Source organism: Furipterus horrens, unplaced genomic scaffold, assembly GCF_987537825.1.
Source record: "Furipterus horrens unplaced genomic scaffold, mFurHor1.1.pri manual_scaffold_11, whole genome shotgun sequence".
Taxonomy (NCBI): Eukaryota; Metazoa; Chordata; class Mammalia; order Chiroptera; family Furipteridae; genus Furipterus; species Furipterus horrens.
The window spans coordinates 21,939,387-21,959,624 of NW_028327181.1; the positions used below are offsets into that span (position 1 = coordinate 21,939,387).

At 57.1% G+C, this 20,238-nt stretch overlaps 1 protein-coding gene and 1 long non-coding RNA gene across 3 annotated transcripts in view; one reads left to right on the forward strand and one right to left on the reverse strand.

The window, feature by feature from the left end:
- Positions 1-20,238, reverse strand: part of KIRREL3 (kirre like nephrin family adhesion molecule 3) — a 501,922-nt gene that overhangs the window by 20,339 nt on the left and 461,345 nt on the right. For both annotated transcript variants that reach the window (XM_090292940.1, XM_090292938.1), the window contains exons 6-8: positions 11,744-11,894; positions 5,681-5,786; positions 512-660 (exon numbers count right to left, since the gene is read on the reverse strand). In XM_090292940.1, coding sequence (XP_090149066.1) covers positions 512-660; positions 5,681-5,786; positions 11,744-11,894 — 406 coding nt within the window. The remainder of the gene's footprint in view (positions 1-511; positions 661-5,680; positions 5,787-11,743; positions 11,895-20,238) is intronic.
- On the forward strand, positions 13,390-17,964 carry LOC149997259 (uncharacterized). The gene is made up of 3 exons (XR_016514377.1): positions 13,390-13,650; positions 17,029-17,682; positions 17,825-17,964. It is a non-coding gene; the product is annotated as an uncharacterized LOC149997259 (long non-coding RNA).

Consider the following 20,238-nt stretch of genomic DNA (forward strand, 5'->3'; position numbering starts at 1 on the left):
GCTATTTCAGGGAGCAAGAGAGTGAAGTCTGGGCTCAGGAGCCAGGCTCCGTCCCTTGCTGTGGAACCGGAGCACAGCACTGTCTGTGGAGGCTGCTGGGGCGGAGGGGAGGGTCAGGGGTCAGGGAAGTTTGTGAAAGTGCTTTTAACACTGTAAAGGGCAGTAGGGAGCTAAGGCTTATCGCTGTGAGTGCATCCAGCTGCCGGTCACCTGGGAGGTGTCTGCCAGGCCACTGGGAGGAGGGGGTGGCTGTGAGCCCTGAGTGGGAGGGGGCAGGCCTCAGTTCCCCTTCTGTAACCTCCTCACTTTGTGGCCCCAGGCCTCTGTCCCCTCCTCTGGGCAATGGGGACAATGACTGCCTTCCTGTGTGGTTATGAAGGTCAACCTAGGAGGAGGTGCCCAGGGCAAAGCGTCATGAGCTTATGAGACATTGAGATGTTGTGTGCAGTGAGTCCCAAGCTGAGACTCCCGGGGCCCAGCCCCCAGGGCAGCCCCAGACAGCGGCACTCACAATAGACGTCCACTGTGCGGCTGATGTTGGTGCTGCCCAGGGCGTTGGTCACCTCGCAGGAGACGGGCTCAGAGAAGTAGGTGTAGTCCACGGTGGTGCGGTACACGTCTCCTGTGGCCTCCTTGATGATCTGGCCCCGCTTGGCCCACCTGCAACACAGGCCCCGGTGGTTGGTGTGACCTCTGACGGCAAGGACACCCATCCTGACAGCCCGGGGGATTTTTCTCTGGGACCTGGATGAGAGGAGGCAGAGTCCCTCAGGGGAAATCTCCACACCGGGTTACTTCTGGGGCAGGGGAGCAGCTGGAGGTGGTGGGCTTTGGTCTGAGGGCCACCAGGTGGTCAGCGGCACTGGACAGGTAGGTTACTCTGGAGGGAGGTGGCCTGACTGTTCAGTCGGTCGGCTACTCTGGCTGGCGAGGCGATGGATAACACAACTGTCAGTGCCCGTGACAGCTTGTCCCTCCCGCTCAGAGCCCCGTCAGGGACCCTATCCTGGGCCATGTCGGAAAAGAAGGAGAAATCCGTGACGTTGGAGGCCAGGGTGTAATGGCATGCGGCCCTACATGCTTGCATGCCTGCACGCTCACATACAGAGAAACGGGGCTCCAGGAAGCTTCATTTCCAGACAAGGTGAGAAGCTGATGGACAGGGTTCGCCAGGGGGTCTGATGGCCCCTCTCGCTCAGCCAGTTCTCTCAGCTCTCCTGTCCTGACTGCTGTCCCCAGAGGAGGGCCCCTCATAGTGCTCCCACTCTCCCCCACCCTCAGGGGTGGCACTTGCTCCTTTTTCTGTCTACTTTCCCCCTCCCACCCTGGCTTTGCTCCTCAGAGGCCTCCATCTGTCCCGGTTTGGTCAGGGAGGCCGGAAGAGGGATGTGCCGGCTTCTTTCGCCAGCCACTCAACCCGACCAGTTCGTACCAAGAGAGGGGAAAGGCCACAGAGCCTCGGGCCAGGCTTGGTCCTGGCCCTGGGACGTGGATTCCTGCAGGGACCTGTGACCTTGCAGCCTGCAGCCTGGGGGTGGTGCTGGGGGTCCCCAGGGTGTGTGGGGGTGTATGTGTGGGCCCGTGGGAGCTCTCCTTACAGGTCTCCAAGGACAGGGTCCATAGCTGCCTTTGACTTAATTCCAGTGTGGACAAACACTCTCTTTTAAAATGACAAAACTGCCGTGACTGGTGTGGCTCAGTGGATTGTCAGCCTGTGAACCAAAGGGTCGCAGGCTTGATTCTCAGTCAGGGCACAGCCTGGGTTGTGGGCTGGATCCCCAGTTGGGGGAATGCAAGAGGCAACCGCACATTGATGTTTCTCTCCCTCTCTTTCTCTCTCCCTTCACCTATCTCTAAAAATAGATAAATAAAATCTTTAAAAAATAAAAATAAAATGACAAAACTTCCAGCCTCGTTCTTCCTGCAGTTCAAGCCATTTGGGGTGCATGTCTTTACTGGAGCTGGAGAAGTTCTTTGACCCCCACAATGGTGACCTGGTGACCACAGGTCCCTGTAACCACGGCCTCCCTTCTGGCCCTGCCTTCGCCCCACTTTCTCTCAGTCCAGGAGCCGTTCCCGGAACCGGGAGGCCTGTCCGCCCCCACCCTTCCCTCCAGCAGCTGTCCCCTGCCCTGATCGTCCCTCCAGCCCCAGGGCGGCGGCCATCTCTTTGTATCACGCAGCGCTGCCAGGCTGGCACCATGTGGTTATTATTGTGAATTAATACTGGGTAATTATTAAGAACACAATTAATAATAACAATTACAGTTTAACAACAGAGCAAACCATGCTCTCTGAGAGCTTAAGGAGCTTCCCAACAAACCATTATGAGTTAGTCATGAATCACTTCAATTTCTAACTTTAATGACCAGACTTAATGGGCACAGCCCCTGCCTGAGGCGGATGGACTCAGTCCCAGATGCACGGCTGGGGACCGGTGTCCAACCCCTACTCCTTCCACCCTGCTGCAGCGAGCGGGTGGGGGTGGGGAGGGTGTCCGGAGCTGGCTGGGCTGGGAGGAGGGTGAGGCCCACTTGGCTTGGAGGAGTCCAAGAGAACTGCAGGGCTCCCACAGGCCTGGGGCCCGTTGGGATATCAGGGGGACTAGGCTTTTTGACCTCGGCAGAGCTTGTGCTGTCTGAGCCTGGCCATTGGTGCAGCCCTCAGCTCCCAGTCCTGTCCCTGCCTTAGAGGCAGAGGGGACAGGAGGAGGCATCCTCTCCCAGGGTCATGGCGGGAGCCAGCTGTGGGGACGGAGCCTTTTGGGGACACCCGGAGAATCTCCTGCTCACATCCCATTCAGCTAGTCTTCTTCTTCCTCATTTTATTCCCCTCCCACACCCAGAAGCCTGTCTTGGGGGGATCCCTTCCAGAACCTCAAACTGCGCATGCAAACCACAGGCCACAGGATCCAGAGTAAACCAGGAAGCAAGAACCTGCTCCCCCAGCCCATTCCCCTCAGCTCTTCTCTCTTCTCCGCTTGGTTCTTTGGCTGAGCTTCCTCCTGCTACTCTCTTCTCTTGTCCCCTCGCTGTGCCACCCCAGCTGCTCCCCGCCTCTCCCAGCCCCTCAGATCTGGGGAGTAAGCCTTTTCCAACCAATGTGCCCCCAAGTGAATGTAAGAGGGTGAAACATTCACATCACAGAGTCAGAGACCTGGTGTGTCACAACCTGCGGCTGTCCTCAATAGCCCCAAGTTTCACGCTGGGTGGTGGTCCCCTCCCTGTGCCTGCGGGGGCCCTGAGGGGGCCTCAGAGGAGAGCAGGTGGGAGACAGACTAGATGCTGCGCTTGGGCCTGTTCTCACCTGGGCTCCTGGTCCCAGGGGCAGCCAAGGTGACAGCTGAGCCTGGCTGGGGGTGCTTGCGTGCCCACCCTGGTGTCCCCTTCCCAGGCACTGAGGACATAGCTCTAATTGCTGAAGTCACAGCCTTTATGTAAAACAGGAAGGGAGCAATCAAGAGGAATGGAAGAAAAGACACAAAGATCCCTGTAATCTTGTCAGTCAATTGGGAAAAATCAATGTGCTTGTGTGATGAGATTTGCTTAAGGCTTTCCTCTTGGACCCCAACAGGGCTTCTGGAGCGACCTGCTGGGCGACATCTCACTGAAGCCGAGGGGCCCAGAGGGTGTGGGTGGGCTCAGGTGCCCACCCCCCCGCCACTCTCCACAGCCCCTCCTCCCCCTCCTTTCCCAAGTACCCAGCTTTCTCTGGAGGCCTGGAGGGGCCCTGATCCACTCTGAAGCAGAAGGCCACAGGGAAGGTGACAAGTAAGGACAAGTGCCCACCTGCAGGGAGCCCCTGGCCCAGGGCGCGTGCTACCGGGACCCACAGCCTGCACTGTCTCTGCTTGTTTGCTTGCTTGTTCATTAACTCTTTAGTTAAAAAAAAACTTTTAAATTATAGGAAAGTTGTGGGAGTAGTGCCGTTACTGCCTTTGCCTTTCCCAGGCCGCCCGTGGTTACTCTTGTGCCGCATCTGCTCACGACCTGCTCTCCGTAGGTACAGCTGCACCTTGTCACAGCTCGTCTCTGCTGTCCTGCTCTTTTGAAACCAGTGACCCTGGGACTCAGGCCCCGGAGCCTGGTTTCCTGGGTTTTGCTCATGCCATGCTGGCCGGGGGGCAGGCGTGGAGTGGGGGGCAAGGCTGGGTCCTGGAGGACTGCCCTGCCCCTGCCCAGCCTCCGTAACTAGGTCCTCAGTTGGTCTAGAACCGGGCAGTGCAGAGAAATGGAAGGTTGAGGCTCTGCTCTGGTCTCTGGTCCATAGGCATCCCTGGGACACTGTGAGGGTCCCTGAGGGCTATGTCTGTCCCATGGTCCGTGTGCGTGAAGGGCTGCCAGTGAAACCGGCATTAGGGGTATCTTTTGGGCATGTGGTGCCTGGTGTTTAGGGGTCGTGAGCAGAGAGCAGACAGCAGAGAAAAGCCGGCCTTGTCGAGAGGAGCTGGGCCTGGCAGGTGTGGCGTCGAAGCCCAAAGAAACGGTCTCTCCAGGTGCTTCCTTCTGCATCTTTGTGACTTCCGGACAGACGCTGGGACCCAGCCAAACCAGACCTGCCCCTGGACTTCCTGCGATGCATGACTCCAGGGATCCCCAAGCCCAGCGAACAGCTAAATCAGACAGGACAGATAGATTTTCACCCCATTTAAAAATACCCTCAAGCATAAAAAAGACTTGGTCTCTCCTGTTTCTGGTCCCCATGTTGTTTCATTACCTGCACTGCAGGGGGCGCTGCCTTCCATCCAGCCTGAACCCCTGGCTGCCTCTTCGGCCCATTGCCTCTGATTCTGCCTCAGGGGTGGCACTGCCTCTCTGTCTTCCCGTCCCCCACCCACGCAGGCCAGCATATTTCCTACGTTGAGACCATTAGCATCTCTGGTGCTGGCTGATGCTTCCACTTAATAACCCATTTCAGTGGCAGAGGCAGCACTCTGGGCTCCTCTGCCGGCCTGGGGTGGCGGGAAGGGACGGGATGGAGTTTGGGCCCTGGTGTGATCCACCGGGAGGTGAGGCCCGAGTCTGCCCTTGGGCACGTCTGAGGTCCCTGTCTCTGGGTAGCCCATGCGGCGATGGTCACAGGCAGGAAGGAGCCCAGAGGAGCGACTCTGAGCCTTGATCCAGGCAGGGGGCTCACGTTCTGGAGGCTGGGTACCTGCCACACACGCTGTGCTCCACGCTGAAGACTCAGACTGCCGTGCGAGAATTCACGATGCTGCGTCAGTGTTGTGAGCAGGGGGTGCACAGGGCCCCGGGTGTGAGGGGTCCCAGGTGCCCCTGGCGCAGGGCCAGCTGTCCCGGAAACGCCACCCTACCCCGGGGAACAGGTGGTGATGGAAGGCTGGAATCCAGATGCTGATCTTACCGGTTCCCTGGGTGTTTCAAGTTTTTTTCCCTGAGCCTTTTCTCCCTCTTTTCAGGAATAAGGGATCAACAAGCTGTTCACACAGAAGGGGCGACACCTACCGTCTCCGGTGGGATGGAGTGTATGTGTGCGTGCAGGGGAGGAACTCCCTCTGGCCGGGGTGGAGGGGGTGGTGGGGTACAGAGAAGGATACAAGGCACCCGTAGGGGGCCAAGCAGTGTGCTGGATGCCCAGGACCACGGGGACAGCCCATGTGATAGGCAGGGGCGTGGAGGGTCTGGTGGCAAGGCTGTGCCTCTCCGGCGGTGACTTTTACCTGTACTGGGTGACAGCCGGGTTGGCCTTGGCAGAGCAGTGGAACGCGACAACGTTGTCTTCCAGCACGGGCTGCGGTTCCACTGACAGGTTGACAAGTGGGGGGTCTGCAGAGAGAAGAGATCCCCTTGTAAATGGGGGAGTGGTGCCCATGGTTCTGGGAAAGAATGAGTCAGGAACCCCCAGGAAGACCCCTTGGGGACCTGGCCGGAGGTTCTGCCACCAGTGATGCTGGGGACCCTCTGAGCAGCCAGAAAGTTGAGGACTTCACCAGGGACCCCCCACTCCCTGGAAGTGCCTGCAGTTCTGGAGGTGGGGTCAGAGCTCCCTCTGTGGGTTCAAAGCCTGGTGTTTAAAGGAACAGCTGCCCAAAGCATGGCTGCTTGGCCCCAGGACCACGCTGCCCATCTTCCAGCTTTTAGAGAGAAAAGAACATTTTAGAAAGAAGGGGGGAGGGGGAGCACAGGGGAGTGTGGACACTAAGACCTGCTTGAATACAAACTGTCGTCTTTGAAATGCCTGTTTCATATCTCTGTGTAAAGGTGCTGGTGCGTCCTTTAACTTAAGTGGCATTTACACCCTTCCGTCGGCCTCATCGCCTCTTCTGCATTGTGCCTGGTGTCACCCAGCCCTCAGCCCCCCAGGCTGGCTCCTCTTTCTCCTTCAACATGACAAGAAGCTCTAAAGTGCTAAATGGTGGGACTGAGGGGGGGCGAGAGGGAGGGAGCCAGGGAACAGAGATGGACAGGCACACAGAGAGGTCAGTGCAGCAAGGACGGGAGGCAGGCAGGCTGACCCTTACAGAGGAGAGAGGAAGAGTGAGAGAGAGACTGGGGAGTGCAGAGGAAGAAAAGAGCCCAGAGGAACTCTGAGAAGCAGAGAGGCGGAGAGAGACCCAGAGAGAGACGCACATCCGCAGAGAAACATGATCAGACAAAGATTTCAGACTAAATGCAGAAAGACCGAGGGAGACCAAGCTGACCGAAACAGAAAATGACAGCGGGGTGGGGAAGGGAGAGCAAACAAAATAATGAGGAACAGAGAAGACAGACAGGGAGAAAGAGGCGCTGAGAGATGCAGAGTGGGAAGCAGAGACGAAGGGATCCCCAGCAGAGAGACAGAGGGCGGGGAGTCAGCTCAGAGAAGGGCTTGGAGGCAGGCGGCCCTCCTGAGCTGAGAGGAGCTGGCTTGGGACTTTGTCCCCAAGCTGGGGTTGCCTGTGCTCCTGGATGTGCCCCTGGGCCCCAGACCTTGGTCCTCCCGGTGTCCACACTGCAGGGAAGGGGAAGGCAGCCAATGCCCATTCTCTTTCTGTCATGGTAGGGAGATCTGGCTGGAGTTCAACTCTAGGTGAGTTCAGAGGGCACGTGGCCCCGTGGCCTGGCCTGGGTCCCGGACAGCCTCTTCGGCCTGGCCTCACCAACAAGCAGAGCAAATTGCTGGAAGATATTAGGACTTCCTAGGGGTTCAGCCCATTTTCAGAAAAAGTAGTAAAGAAGCCAGTTGCTCAGGGACTACTGAGAAAAGCTGCTGTCCCCTCTGGGTGCACGTGAAGGTCCCCAGGAGGGGAGCGGGACTCCAGCCTGCCTGGCCTGAGTCTTGCTTGAAATGGCCGGTGCGGTCCTGTGTCCTTCCAGGGCTCACAGGCGCAGCTCCCCAGCTGCAGAATGAGCCTAGCTCCCCAGGGTGGGTGTCATTTCACCTTTTGGTCCGCTTCTGCCCTGCTGGCCAGGGCTCCCTGCCCAGTGCCGGGCCTGGGAGCTGCAGCCTGGGAGGTGGCCCACGGGCTGGGGCTGCGCAGGTCTCTGCGGACAGCTTGTTAAGACGCGGGTTCCTGAGCAGCAGCTGGCTGACTGTGCCGGGGGCCTGGGCTCCCACTTTATCCCCCAGTTCCCGATGGGGACCGCGCCCTTGGAGCATCTGCTCCTGGAGCAGCTGGCTTGCCCGCCTTTTCCTGAAGCATTACCAGGGAGGTCACAGGTATTCGAATGACCTCAATCTTCATGTTTTAAAGCATAGTTCAAGATGTCACAAAGACGTGTGTGTCAAGAACTAGCCATGAGAGATCTCCTTCCACCTCCCTGGAGAGGGTCGCTCTGGTGGTAACCCCCAGAACCCTGCAGCCACGCCCAGCTGCTGCCAGTCAGGTGAGTGCACCCCTCCTCTCCCGATCTCCCAGCCCAGGACTACCAGCTTCCAGGCCCAGGCTAATCAGGAGTCCCGGCCCTCTTTCCTTGAAGGCCAAGCCAGCCAAGCTGGGCACCGTGAGGGTCTGACGGCGCCACCCCCAGGGGCATGGAGGAGGGGGGCGGGCTTGTATCTCACTGAGGGTTGGAGAAGTATGTTCTGAGGTACAGGCATTTGGTAGCTGCTGCCTGGACCTGCTGTGTGTCTGGCTGCTGTCCTCACATTGTCAAGTCTATACTAGAAGGTGGCGCGGAGGGTCTCCATCCATCTAATTCTTGTTTGAGCAGGTTATGGGGCCAGTTTGACAGAATCTAGAAACCCAGCACAGAAATTGGGGGCTGGATAGGGGGGGGGGAGTTCCAGGGGGCCCATCCCACCTGGGTGTCCTTTGTCAAATGATGGGTCTTGGGGGGCAGGGGAATGGAGCACATACCTATGGGGACCCTTCTTCCTGCCTGAGCCCCTCCTCCATCACACACCTGTCACTCTCAGTGTGCCCTGCAGCTTCCCCGCCTCTTCGCAACATGCTCAGCCCCGGACTTCCTGCAGGGCCTGGGAGAAGGGGCCCCAGGAAGCATCCAGGCTCTCTGCCTTCACTGTGCCTCCACGCCCGGCCCGCAGCACCTGTGTCCCGCTCTCCAGACCTCTCCCCTGATGTATAGGATATGAATTTCCAGGCATCTACCGGGCTCCAGAGGCATAAATAGTTTATGTCATATCCAACTATTAAACATGCTTTTAATCCTATTTGCGATGTTGGCTGCGTAACTTGCAGAGGGCAGCTTTGATGTAGCTGGTGGAACCGAGACCACGTCGAACAGATGTTACAGCTGAGAGTCTGTTAGCGTTTCTATCGGCAACGCGGCGCGCGCGTGTTCGGGGAAGTACCACATGGAGGAGGGGGTGGGAAAGGAGAGAAATCCCATGACTTAGTGATTTGATAGCACATCCACTTGCAACTTGGCAGCTGGATGCGGAGTCCAGATGTAGTGAGATTTTGGGGGTGTTAAGCTTTCTCTCCCATTACTCAATCTGGGGACTTTGTCTTCCGTTGAGTAACATATAAAGACCAAGGGAAACAAACAACAAATGTGCTTTCGCTGAGTGTGGATGCTTCTTGGTTGACTGAGAACATGAGCAGGTTTGCAGAGGCAGCTCTGATCCAGCCCGTGGTGTCCACGGTAACAGCTGGATGCTTACTGAGTGAGAAAATGAATATGAGGAGGAGGAAGGACAGGATGGTGGGGGGAGGGAGAGCCGGTGCTTTTGCTTGGCACACACATGCAGACGCTTTCGGGAGAGGACGGATGGATGGGGACCTCTCCACTGCTGGGGCTGTGGGGAGCCCTGGGGGAGGGGCAGCCCCACACCACAACTCTGCATGGTGACAACAGGTAACAGGTGCAAGAGGCTCACCGCGTGCTGTGCACTGTGCTGGGGATATCCCCCGAGTGACTTAATGTAATCTCACAGCAACCCTATGAGGGAAGCATCGTGACCTCTGCGTACAGATGAGGAGACTGAGGCACAGAGAGGTTAAGGAACCAGGCCAACCTTGGCAGAGCCACGTTCAAAGTGGGAAGAAGGCTGGGGCCTTAACTACGACCCTGCACTTCCTCGGCCGGGGCGGGCCTATGCAGCCAGGCCCCTGGGTCCTTGGCCTCAACCTGACCTCCTTCCTTCCTGATGCCTCCCTCCTCAGGCCCCTGGAAGGAAAAGCTAGCCAGCGTCCAGGGGTCACGCTGATGTCCTTTTCCCACACAGACTGACATCCGTGCGCTCTGGCAAATTGATCATCTCACTGCACTGCACTTAGAGCGACAACTTTCAACAGGTGGCGATGACTTTCTGGTCGACAGGAGAGGATCCCTGGTGTGATGCATAACGGCCTGGACCAGAAGCGCTGCTCTCCCAGGCCTCCCGGCCAGGGCCCAGGCCACTGCTGGGGGAACCGAGCAGGGGTTTGTTGCGTGTGGGATTCGTAGCTGGCACAGGCCTCCTGACCAGCGTGGGGCCTGGAGGGGAGAGGAGAGAGGGGCTGCGCAGTGGCCACGGCCGGCAGCTGGGCGGTCAGAGGCTTGGTTGTCTTGCATCTCCCACCCTCATTCCTCCCACTTTTGGCCGGTGCCTGGAGAGAGCTCTGCTTCGTGGTCAATCCTAGGGCAGGAAGGGACCTTGGATGTCATTCAGGGCAATCGGAGAAGGAACTGGAGTCCCCAGGATGGAGCCACACGCTCAGGGTGGCGGGGCCTTTCTGGGCGCTGACTCCCCGGGGCCCACAGCACGTGGCTCTCTCTGTGTAGCTAGGCCTGCTGCTCTATGCCACAGCTACCACACGTGACAAGCGGGTGGGTGTGGAGAGCCAGGAGCTTGTCGGGCCCAGGGAGGGAGGCTTCCCTCGAAGGCTGACCCTTGAACTTACACGACTCTCCCTCTCCTCATCCTGGTCCTGGGCCTGGCCAGAGCCCTGCTGTTCTTGGTTCTCACTGAGTGAGGAATGAAAGAAAACCCTCTGCCTGGCGTGATGAAGACAGTGAAGATTAAGCTTCTCCAAGAACTCAGCTGCCATGTCTGGTATCCACAGCAGGCCTGTCTGAAATTACACCCATTTCTTCTACCCTTTGGAATGTCAATGGCATCTGCAAAGACTCTAGACTCGGCGTGGGAATGTCTGCTCCCAGGCTCCCGAGATGGGTTCAGAAAACCCTAGGCTGCAGGTCCTTGGAGAGTCACGTGGAAGCTGAATGCAGGAGCCTTAGACGAGCCAGGGCTGTTGGGAAGTATTTTCAGATGAGTTCAACTTAAAATGAATAGAATGATAAGGAGGAATGAATGTCAGCCTGCAGCTCCAGCCTGTTACTCAGAGCCTGTGACCGAAGCAGCCAGCACCCAGTGCTGCCATCACACTCCCTGGTGCAGTGGGGGGTTTCAGAGAAGAACAGTTGGTTTTCAGTGCTGATAGTTTACTGTGCTGGTCCGTTACTGAGAGCATGGCCCCCGGAGCACCTTGTTGAGCCTTCTCTGTTCTCAGGGATGGACGGCACTTTCGGGGACCTCGGGGAGTCTCCTTTAGGTGACTTTTGGAACGCGATGCTGGTGTAGCTTTAAAGCACCATTGTTCTTCATATGAACTGTGATAATGAGCCCTCACTGAGGGCCCACCGTTGGGAAGCGTGGAGGAGGAGTCACCAACCAGTACAGGCTCTGCAGAGCTAGGCTGCTGACATTTGAAACCTAGGTGGCCTTGGGCAAGCTTATCAGCCTTTGGGGGCCTTGGATCCCCCAGACAGGGGCCACAGTCATACCTACTCGAAAAGGTTGTTGTACAGATTAAATGAGATAATACATGCAGAGTACGGACTGCCTCTTCTAACTTCTCTCCTTGCCTGACCGTCCCATGAGGGGGCCCCTTACAGACCCCCCAGAGGGGGTGGCCTATTCTCCAAGTCTTGAATACTGAGGGACCCTTCAGCTCCCAGCATCTCTGCTGTGGCTTCCCCTCCAGGGACTGTGTGGAGTCAGCTGGCGAGGCCAGCAGGCCCAGGGGTGACTAGCATATTCACTGACGTGGAAGCTCTACCTCATGCAGGTGTCAAAAAGAGGATTAAACATGTTGTTTGCCAGCAACCTTCCTCTGAGATGTTTTTACCTCATGTGACAATAAGGACAAGCTGGGTGCCCACGAATACAAATGTGGCCAGTCCGCAGAGCTGTCTGGCCCAGTTCCTGCTTCAGGTACCCTGCAGGGAGGGAGTCTGAAGGAGCTGGGATGCAGCCCTGGGGAGCTGGTTGGCCAGGCCTAGTCCCTTCCAAAACTGGGGCTCCAGGCAGGGGTGCTGGTGGCTTCCTCCCTGGCCCAGGCCCAGCCGGTACTCACGCTGGATGTCGATGGTGACCGAGGTCTCCTTCCCTCCGGGGACGGCTTTGTTGGTGGCCCGACAGACAATGCTCTGCCCATTCTCCACGTCTCCAGGGGAGATGAAGAGGGTACTCACGATGCTCTCACGCTTGCCGTCACGAAGCAGGGTCTGTGGGGGCGGGTAGGGAGAGAAGGCCCCATGTCACTCGGCTGGGATGACCTGGGCCGCTGCAGGAAGGGGCGCCCTGTGCATGGGAGCAGGGCAGTTCAGGACCCCAGGGCGCCCGACTCTGCGCAGAGCTGGGGTTACCCTCCGCTCCCTGGTCTGGCTGAGTGCTGGGCTGCAGAGGGAAAAGGGAAAGCTTCCCATCGTGTGTGAAAATCAGCCTGGACTTGCCGACCGTGCATTATAAAGGAAACCAGGCTGCAGGTCCTGTGCAGTGTGGTAATCCCCATCTGCCTGCCTTTCGTGTCCGGGGGCTGCTGGGTCTGCACGAGGCTCCGAGACATGTGTGACAGGCAGTGACAGAGTCTGTAGAAGGGGGTGCAGTTTGGGGCATGGGGGTGGGGGCAGGGCTGGGGTTGTGATGCAGGTAGAATCAATGCACACTGTTTTTATCACTTCATCTATATAAACCCTTTCAACTTCTCAGATCATTTCACTTATTGAACTCATTATAGTCGTGACGGAGTTATAGGCAGAACAGATGCCATTCTCTTCCATGTGACGGGTGAGAAAACAGGTGAGACCAAGAGAGGCCGTAGTGCTTGCCCAAACCTACACTTCAAGGTGGAGGTGAAACAAGTTAGAGTGTCCTATAATGGGTTAAATTGTGCTCCCCCTCCCCTCCACCTGGAACCTCAGCATGGGACTTTGTTTGGAAATAGGGTCATTGCAGATTAGCAAAGTAGTTAGTAATTAGTTGAGAATCTGGAGACAAGATCATCCTCGATTTAGAATGGGCCCTAAATCCAATGACAGGTGTCCTTACAAGAAGAGGAGACACAGAGAGACACACAGGAAGGAGGAGGCAGAGACCACAGCGATGCTGCCACAAGCCAAGGCATGCCAGCAGCCACTGGGAGCTGGGAGAGGCCAGGGAACATTCTCTCTAAAGCCTTTGGAGGGAGCACAGCCCTGTCAAAACTTTGAGGGCAGACTTTTGGCCTCCACCGCTGTGAGACGATACATTTCAGTTGTTTTAAGCCCCCGGTGTAGTACTTTGTTGGGGTGGAGGGAGCCCTAGGAAACTCTTACAAGTCCTAAGGCCTTCGGGCTCCCATCTTCCATTCCTTTGTATCCACAGGGCAATGAGGTCATTCTGCAGCTAGTCCTGCCATTGTTGCTGTACTCCCCTCCCCTGCACCCCTTTGCAGTTCCCTCTCCAACAGTTTGGTGCTCTGAGCCCACCCACTAAGGTGGGTGCCTGCTGGGGAGGTGTGTTGGGCAGGAGAGCCACTCCCAAGGTGTGACTGTTCAGTCCTCAGAGACTGATGATTCTGGGAAGGAAATTAACTCCTCCCTCCCGGAGAACAGGTGCCAGGTGCAGTCTTATTTTGCGGTGATTAGAGCCAGGAAATAGAATAATAGTCTTTACTTCCTCAGAACCTCCCTTAAAATAACAACGGCATTATCTCTAATCTCACCAGACCCTGGAAGGAAGGGAGCATTATCTCTATTCAGCAGAAGAGAAAACTGAGTTCAAAGTGAGCCAGAAGCTTGCTGGGCAGGGCTGGGATTTGCACTTGAGAATGGACTCGGCTCAGCCATGGCCCGCCCCCCACAGCTCCCGGAGAGCCAGAAGGAGGTCAGTGTGATCTCTACTTAAAGGCAGGAACAGTTAGGACCCTTTTGCAGCCTCCAAGGTCTCTGAGCGGGTTAGCAGCTCCGTGGAGACTGCTGGAACCGCGCTCTGGGTCTGCAGGTCAGTCTGGTCCTTCTCAGCTGGGGTGAAGCTTGTGGTCTCCAGCACTGGCACTTGACCCGAGCCTCTGTCTAGGTCTAGGTCGGCCCATCCTGCGTAGACAAAGCCAGACTCTGAGATGCCTGAGGGTCCACGGAGCAGGGCAGTTGTCTACACTGTTTCTTCCGGACGCCCCCAAACTGCCCGGGCCTAGGCAGGTGTTGGTAGCTTGAGGCCTCATTGCATACCCTTCCCTGAGACATCGTGGGGTGGTGGCCTTACCCCTGGGCAGAGGGGTCCTTGGAGACGAATTGGGGGAGAGGGATGTGGTCAGGCTGAGCCAGCCACGAGGCAGTCTGGGTAGCCAGCGGGATCAGGCTTGGGACCTGCACAGGGTCCTGCCAGTGACAGGCGCAGAGGTCTAGCCTCCAGCCACCACAGCAGCACACTGGCTGGGGCTCTGCAGCAGACTTCCCGCGCCTATAAATAGCCAAGTGATAATAAGAACAATTTCCTGGCTGAAAATAAGACCTGGGGTGGGTATGTCTATATGGGGGAAGAGGTGGGGAGGGAGGTCAGTACTATTCCCACCCCCCTCTTCTTTCTTTACTTTTCCGTTGTGCTAACAAGAGGCCTTTACAGACATTTGACTCTGCCAGGAGCCCCTCCACTGCTCTGCTCTTTGCGGGGGAGGGGCAGGGCCATCTGGGTGCCTCAGGCGAGGAACCAGGAGGCCTGCGCTCCTAATTAGGCCCCTGGATTGCCTCTCCATGCCGCCCCCCCCAACAACCCAGGCTGCTTCTCTGTCTCAGAACGATGATTAATGACATATTTACTGTGTCTGGGCGTGTGCTTTTCTGGGAAATAAAAATTCTGGTTCAAGTTGTTTGTTCCACCTAATTAGGGAAAAGGGAGATGTGTTCATTAAACTCGGGGAGAGCAAGGGGAAGGCAGGCTCTGGGTTGGCTTCCAGCTCTGGGGGTCCCCAGGGAAGGGACCGGCCGAGTCCGGGGGTGAAAAGCTGTGCCCGTCTGTCCCATCTGGCCTCCATGTTCTCTTGCCTGCCTTTGTGTCCTTCCTCATTCCCTCCTAACCTTCTCACCTCCCCTTTCTGCTTCCTCTTTTCCTTCCTTCCTCTTACAAGCCCGGCCTTTACTCCTATGCAAACGAACCTTTGCACTGTGTGGCCTTGAAGACCCCAGCCAGGTTGAACATTCTATCCTTTGCTGGTTCTCGTCACAGCCCCACATTGCCTTCCCTCCCAGCTCTTTCCCTTCACCGAACTTGGCTCTAGGGACACACTGTGAGCCTCAGCCCCCCACCCCCCATTTCAGAAACCTTTGCTAGTATGCAAATCAGCTCACCCAGTGAATTATTAATGGTGAGTCTTTCCTTTCTGGGGTTACCACTTCCAAGGCCTGGGGCAGGACTCCCTCTGGCTTGGTGGCACTAGAGGCTTGGTGGCACTAGCGTACTGCCAGATCCCAGCCCCGGCCGCCCCACGTGAGCCTGCTGGCAGCTCTTTTGGATTCATCTGTGTGTGCAGGTATGGACTGGGGCAGGGCATATACATGCCACCTGCTCGGGAGTGGGTGCGCCAGAGCAGTAGCCTTCATGGATGGGCTTCCACCCCCTGCCCCTTGCCTGCATCCAAGGAGCGTTTGGACTGTCCTGTGGCTGCTGAGGCCTGAGGCTCATCCGTAAACCCTGCCTGCCCTGGTGCTGCTTCCTGTCTGTACCCCACTGCCCTGCCCCTGAGGACAGGCACTTGGCATTCAGTTGTCAGTGGCCCTGGAAGCTGGGCTGGCGGGGGACAGAATGCACCCTGTGTGCGGCTGCCCAGTCCAGGCAGTGGGGGCCCCTCTGCTCTTTCCAAAGCCCCTGGGGCCTCAGCCAGGCAGTGGAGAGCCAGGCTGAGCCCAAGACATGGGCGGTCTGGGGATGCCCATGTGGGGATCCCAGGTAACAAGGATGGAGATTCGGAGGGAATGCAGTGGGCGGGGCCCCAACCCCTGTGCTAGACAGGGGATGCTCACTGATATGCAAATAGCCTCCAGAGACCTTGAGTGGGATTTAATTACCTGGCAACAAGGCCTCCTTTCCTCCCCTCTTCCCTTCTTCCCTCACCTCCCCCACCTGCTGTGTCTTTTTTTTAATCATCTCTCTGCTTCCCCTTGTTACAGCTGCCTGGGGAATCCACTAGGGCCAGTTGTCACGTTGTCACTTGAATAGGGATTAAGGGAAGGGGAGACCAGCACAGTGCAGTTTACCCAGACCTTGCATCCTCAGAGCCCCTCACTCCAGGGCCTTGGGGCCAGCAGTGCTCCCCACCACAGGGAGGGCCAGGACAGGATGGTGGCTGCTGCACTGGGCAGAGGCTCTAGGCCCCTAAGATAGACGGATGGGATGGGGGATGCTGGGGTGACTGGTCAGGAGAGGGAGCTGGGCCCCAGTGAGGGGCATGTTCATCCAGGGCTCCTTGTAGCACAGGCCACGAGACCCACGGTCCTGGTGGTGGGCGGCCCCGCGATAGGCAGCTGGAGGAAGCAGAGAGGTAGAGCTAGAGGGCAAGGGGCTTCCCAGTAGATATACACAGGGCCAGGCTAAGACCTAGCACCTCTCCAAGGTCAAGGCCTCATTCCCATACCTGGCAGCTGCTTGCAGGTAGCAGGTAGAGCAGGGCCCTGTCCCCTTGGGAAGATTTCTCTCTGGGCTCAGCCCAGACTGTCTCCCCTCTTCTTCCACAGCCTGTCCCCAGTTTGTGTGTGATTCTGGTGCCAGGCCCAGAGAAGACGGCCCAGGTCTGGGTGTCTAGGAGGAGGACTTGGAGAGAGGCCTTGCAATCAGCTCTCTGGGCCCTGATGCCTCTACACCCAGACACTGGCTGGGAGCCGTGGGTGCTCATGGAAGCACCCAGATCAGGGGCTCTGGAGGCAGAGTGATGAAGGCAAGGCACCACTGGCCTGCGCCGGGTGATCCTCTTCCCAGCTCAAGGGGCCTTGACCCTCCTCAAGAATGCCATCCTCAGTCCTACCAGCTCATGTGTCCCCTGCTGGTCACATGGTGAAATAACAGAAAGAATGTACCAGGAGACCATGGCTGCTGTGTGACCTCTGGGGAGAGCTGGGGTGGGTGAGGCCGGGCTATGGGCAGAGGCTCCCAATAATGCTGGCTAACGTGTGTGAAGCCCTGCTCTCTGCTGGGCCCTCTCCCAAGTGCTTTCCGTACTGATTTCCCTTCATGTCTCTAGCTGTCTGTATGGTCACTGCTGTGCCATTCTGCAGTTACAGAAACTGAGGTAGGGAGCTTCAGTTTCCATAATATGGGATGGAACGTGGGTTGACCCCAGGTCTTAGGACCACAAGGCCGGCTCTCTATGACATTGACATTCTCATCCAGGAAACGTGGGTGGCAGGGCCCCTGCCGCCTGCCAGGATAGAGGGAGGGTCGGGCAGTGACCCTAACAGCCACGCTTATGGTTCGCTCACTCTGCCACACTTCTCATTCAAGCCTCACAACCATCCATTGAGGTAGGTGCTACTGTTGCTCCCATTGTACAGATGGGGATACTGAGGCACACAAGGTGAGGTAGTTTGCCTAGGGTCACAGAGCTAGAAGGTGGTAAAGCCTGGCTTCACATGAGGCTGCCCAGCTCCCAGGCCCACTGGCCTAACCACCCTCCCATCATGTGACAATATTGAAGGCTTCAGACCGGGGCTGTTACAGATGGCCCTGCAGAGTCTTTTCCCCGGACCCAGGACCCCCTGACTGGGTGCACTTGTGAGCTCTCTGGGCCTCTGTCTCTGTATCAATTGCTCATGCCCAACCCCTCCTCCTGTATGGCCTGTTTGGGCGGCTCTGCCTTTGGGACATCAGCAATGCCTCTGTGACTGGCCCCCAAAGTCCTGGGGAACTCGGGCGCAGCAGAGGGCTGGGTCTTTCTCCATGTGCTCCAGGTTACAAGTTCATAGCTTGTTGGAGCTGGGCCATACTCATAATGGACTGAATGGCATCCCCCGCAGAATTCATATGGCAAAGCTGTGAGTCCTCAGTGTGAGTACATGTGGAGATGGGGTCTTTAAGGAGGTTGTAAGGTTAAATGAGGTCATAAGGGTGGGGGGGGCCAGTCCAATAGGATTGGCTATCAAGTGAGAAGAGGAAGTAGGTACCAGAGGTCTCTCTCTGGTGCACACAGAGAGAGAAGGCCACGTGAGGACACAGCAAGGAGGTGCCATCTGCAAGCCAGGAACACAGATCTCACAAGAAACCAGCCCTGCAGGCACCTTGATCTTGGACTTCCAGCCCCCAGAACTGTGAGAAAATAAATGTCTTGTTTAATCCACCAGTCTTCGGTGCTTTGTTTTGGCAGCTGGAGCAGACTAATACAGAGTGTCTGCTCCAAAACCTCCCCCCCCCCTTTGTTTTACAGATGAAACTGAGGCCCAGGGAATGACTTCCCGGAACCCAAGCCCCTGGCTGCCCAGTGCGGTCATTCCTGCCACGGGCCAGTGGGGGTGTGAACAGGGTTGGGAGGGCAGAGGGGTGGAGCATGACTTCCTACTCCAGTTTGCAGTAGCTGGGTGCTGGGGGCCAGGACAAGGTGGTCCCTGCACAGGTCTGGCAAGGTGACTCTGACCTTTCTTTTCACCAGACGAGGGTGTGTCTTCTGCAGGACATAAACCTTGGCATGGGACAGGCTGGCCCAACCTCAGGAACACCCCCTTCCTTCCTTTTCCCGCTCAGCGGCAGGACACACTGCTGTGTTATGCTTTTGTATTTCATAACCCAGTTGGTGGCTCCTGCCCAGGGAGGGGGCGAGGGATGCATCTCTCAACAGGCAGCTTCCCCTTGTGTGAGCGTGCACTCGCACCCTAGGAAATGCTTTTGTCCTGGGTTCTGGCACCAGGCTCTGGGTGGGGACCTTGATCAGCAGCTCTGGGGTTGACTCCTTGGGAGGGCAGGGGTCAGCTTTGGACAGGAAGGACACAGCTTTAGAGAAGGGACAGGCCACCTCCCCTCCTCCCCTGATGGCAAAGGCTTTGCTTATCTTTCTAAGACCCTGTGGAAGAGGTGCCCAGGTGGGTCGGGAGTGGGGAGCTGGTGGTGTACCTCCAAATCTCAGAGGCCAGGAGGAGAGGAGAGAGCAGGGTTCCAGAGGCCTGCACCTCCAGCTTCAGAGCCCGGGGGTGCTGGCTGACCCTAGGCCCCGGTGCAGCCTCTGAGGAGCTGCCCACCTGGAGAGGCTCACGGGAAGGAGAGCAGGGTTTCTGTCCACTGGTCAGCTGAGCAGGGCAGTCCCTGCCTTGTCAGACTGCGGAGTTCTACCTGTCGATCAGGGAGTCGGACCGTGCATCCTCCCAGGTCCTGCTGATCTTTTGGGGCTGTGGTCCTAAGCCCTGTCTGCCCCTCTGCTCACAGTCTCTGTGAGTGGAGTTTGCTGGGCGCTGTTTTCAAGTGTACCTGAAACTCTGTTTTCATTCAGGGAGGGTGAGGCCAACAGATCGGGAGGTGACCGCCATCGATAGGTGGTTTGTTACAGCACCCAAAGGTGGGGACCACACAGGGCGGCCCCAGGGTCAGCCTGGAGGCCGAGGGAGCAGGGGAGAAAACAGGGGTGAGGGCCTTTGTTGTGGTTTTCCTGGGCACCTGGGGCAGGGTAAGGAGTTGAACAGGTTCAGGCCAGCTCCAGGCTCAGGGTGGTATAGAGTTAGGTGCCCAGTGCCTGGCCCGAGTCATTGAGGGCAGGAAATGGCAGGAGCCCTAGGAGAGGGGGTGAGGGGGATGGGCCCAGATTGTTTGGTTTGTGTATCAAAGGTGTGTTCTCAGCAGGTCTCTAGGATCTAGCTAACCCCGTGGAAGGGCAGTCCTTCCTCACAGGAAGGCCTAGAGGTGTCACAGCATCATAAATGATAGGAAATAAAGAACAAGCCTCATGCAGGGTCATTTCAGGGCACCGGCTGCTCACTGCACTTTGTGTGAACTAGGAAACAGCACTCCTGTCAGCGAGCCGAGCAGGGCGCAGGCCCTGATGTATGTGTCAGCCCTCTCTGGGACAGGACACACCTGAGCAGTCGTACCTGGCAGCTCTGGAAAGGTGGCCGGGCTTAGCAAATAGAAATACAGGGCTCTCAGTTAAAGCTGAGAATTTCAGAGAAACAATGAATAATTTTTTTAATGTAAGTGGGACCTATAAGAGCACCATGCACTATTTGGGACATACTTACACTGAAAAGTTTTTTGTTGTTTATCTGAAATTCAAATGTAACTGGGCATCCCAAATTCTATTTTATTTTTTATTTTTAGAAAGAGGGGAAGGGAGGGAGAAAGAGAGGGAGAGAAACATCCATGTGAACATTGATCATTTGCCTCTCACATGAGCCCTGACCGGGAATCAAACCTGCAACCCAGGCATGTGCCCTGACCAGGAATCGAACTGGCAACCTTTTACTTTGCGGGATGACGCCCAACCCACTGAGCCACACTGGTCAGTGTGGGCATCCTGTATTTTATCTGGCAACCCTGGGTCCTGGCCACTTCTGTCCTCAGTCTCCTCCTCTGATACAGTTACCCCAGGAAAGGGAGAGAGGTAGAGAGAGAGAAAGAGAGAGA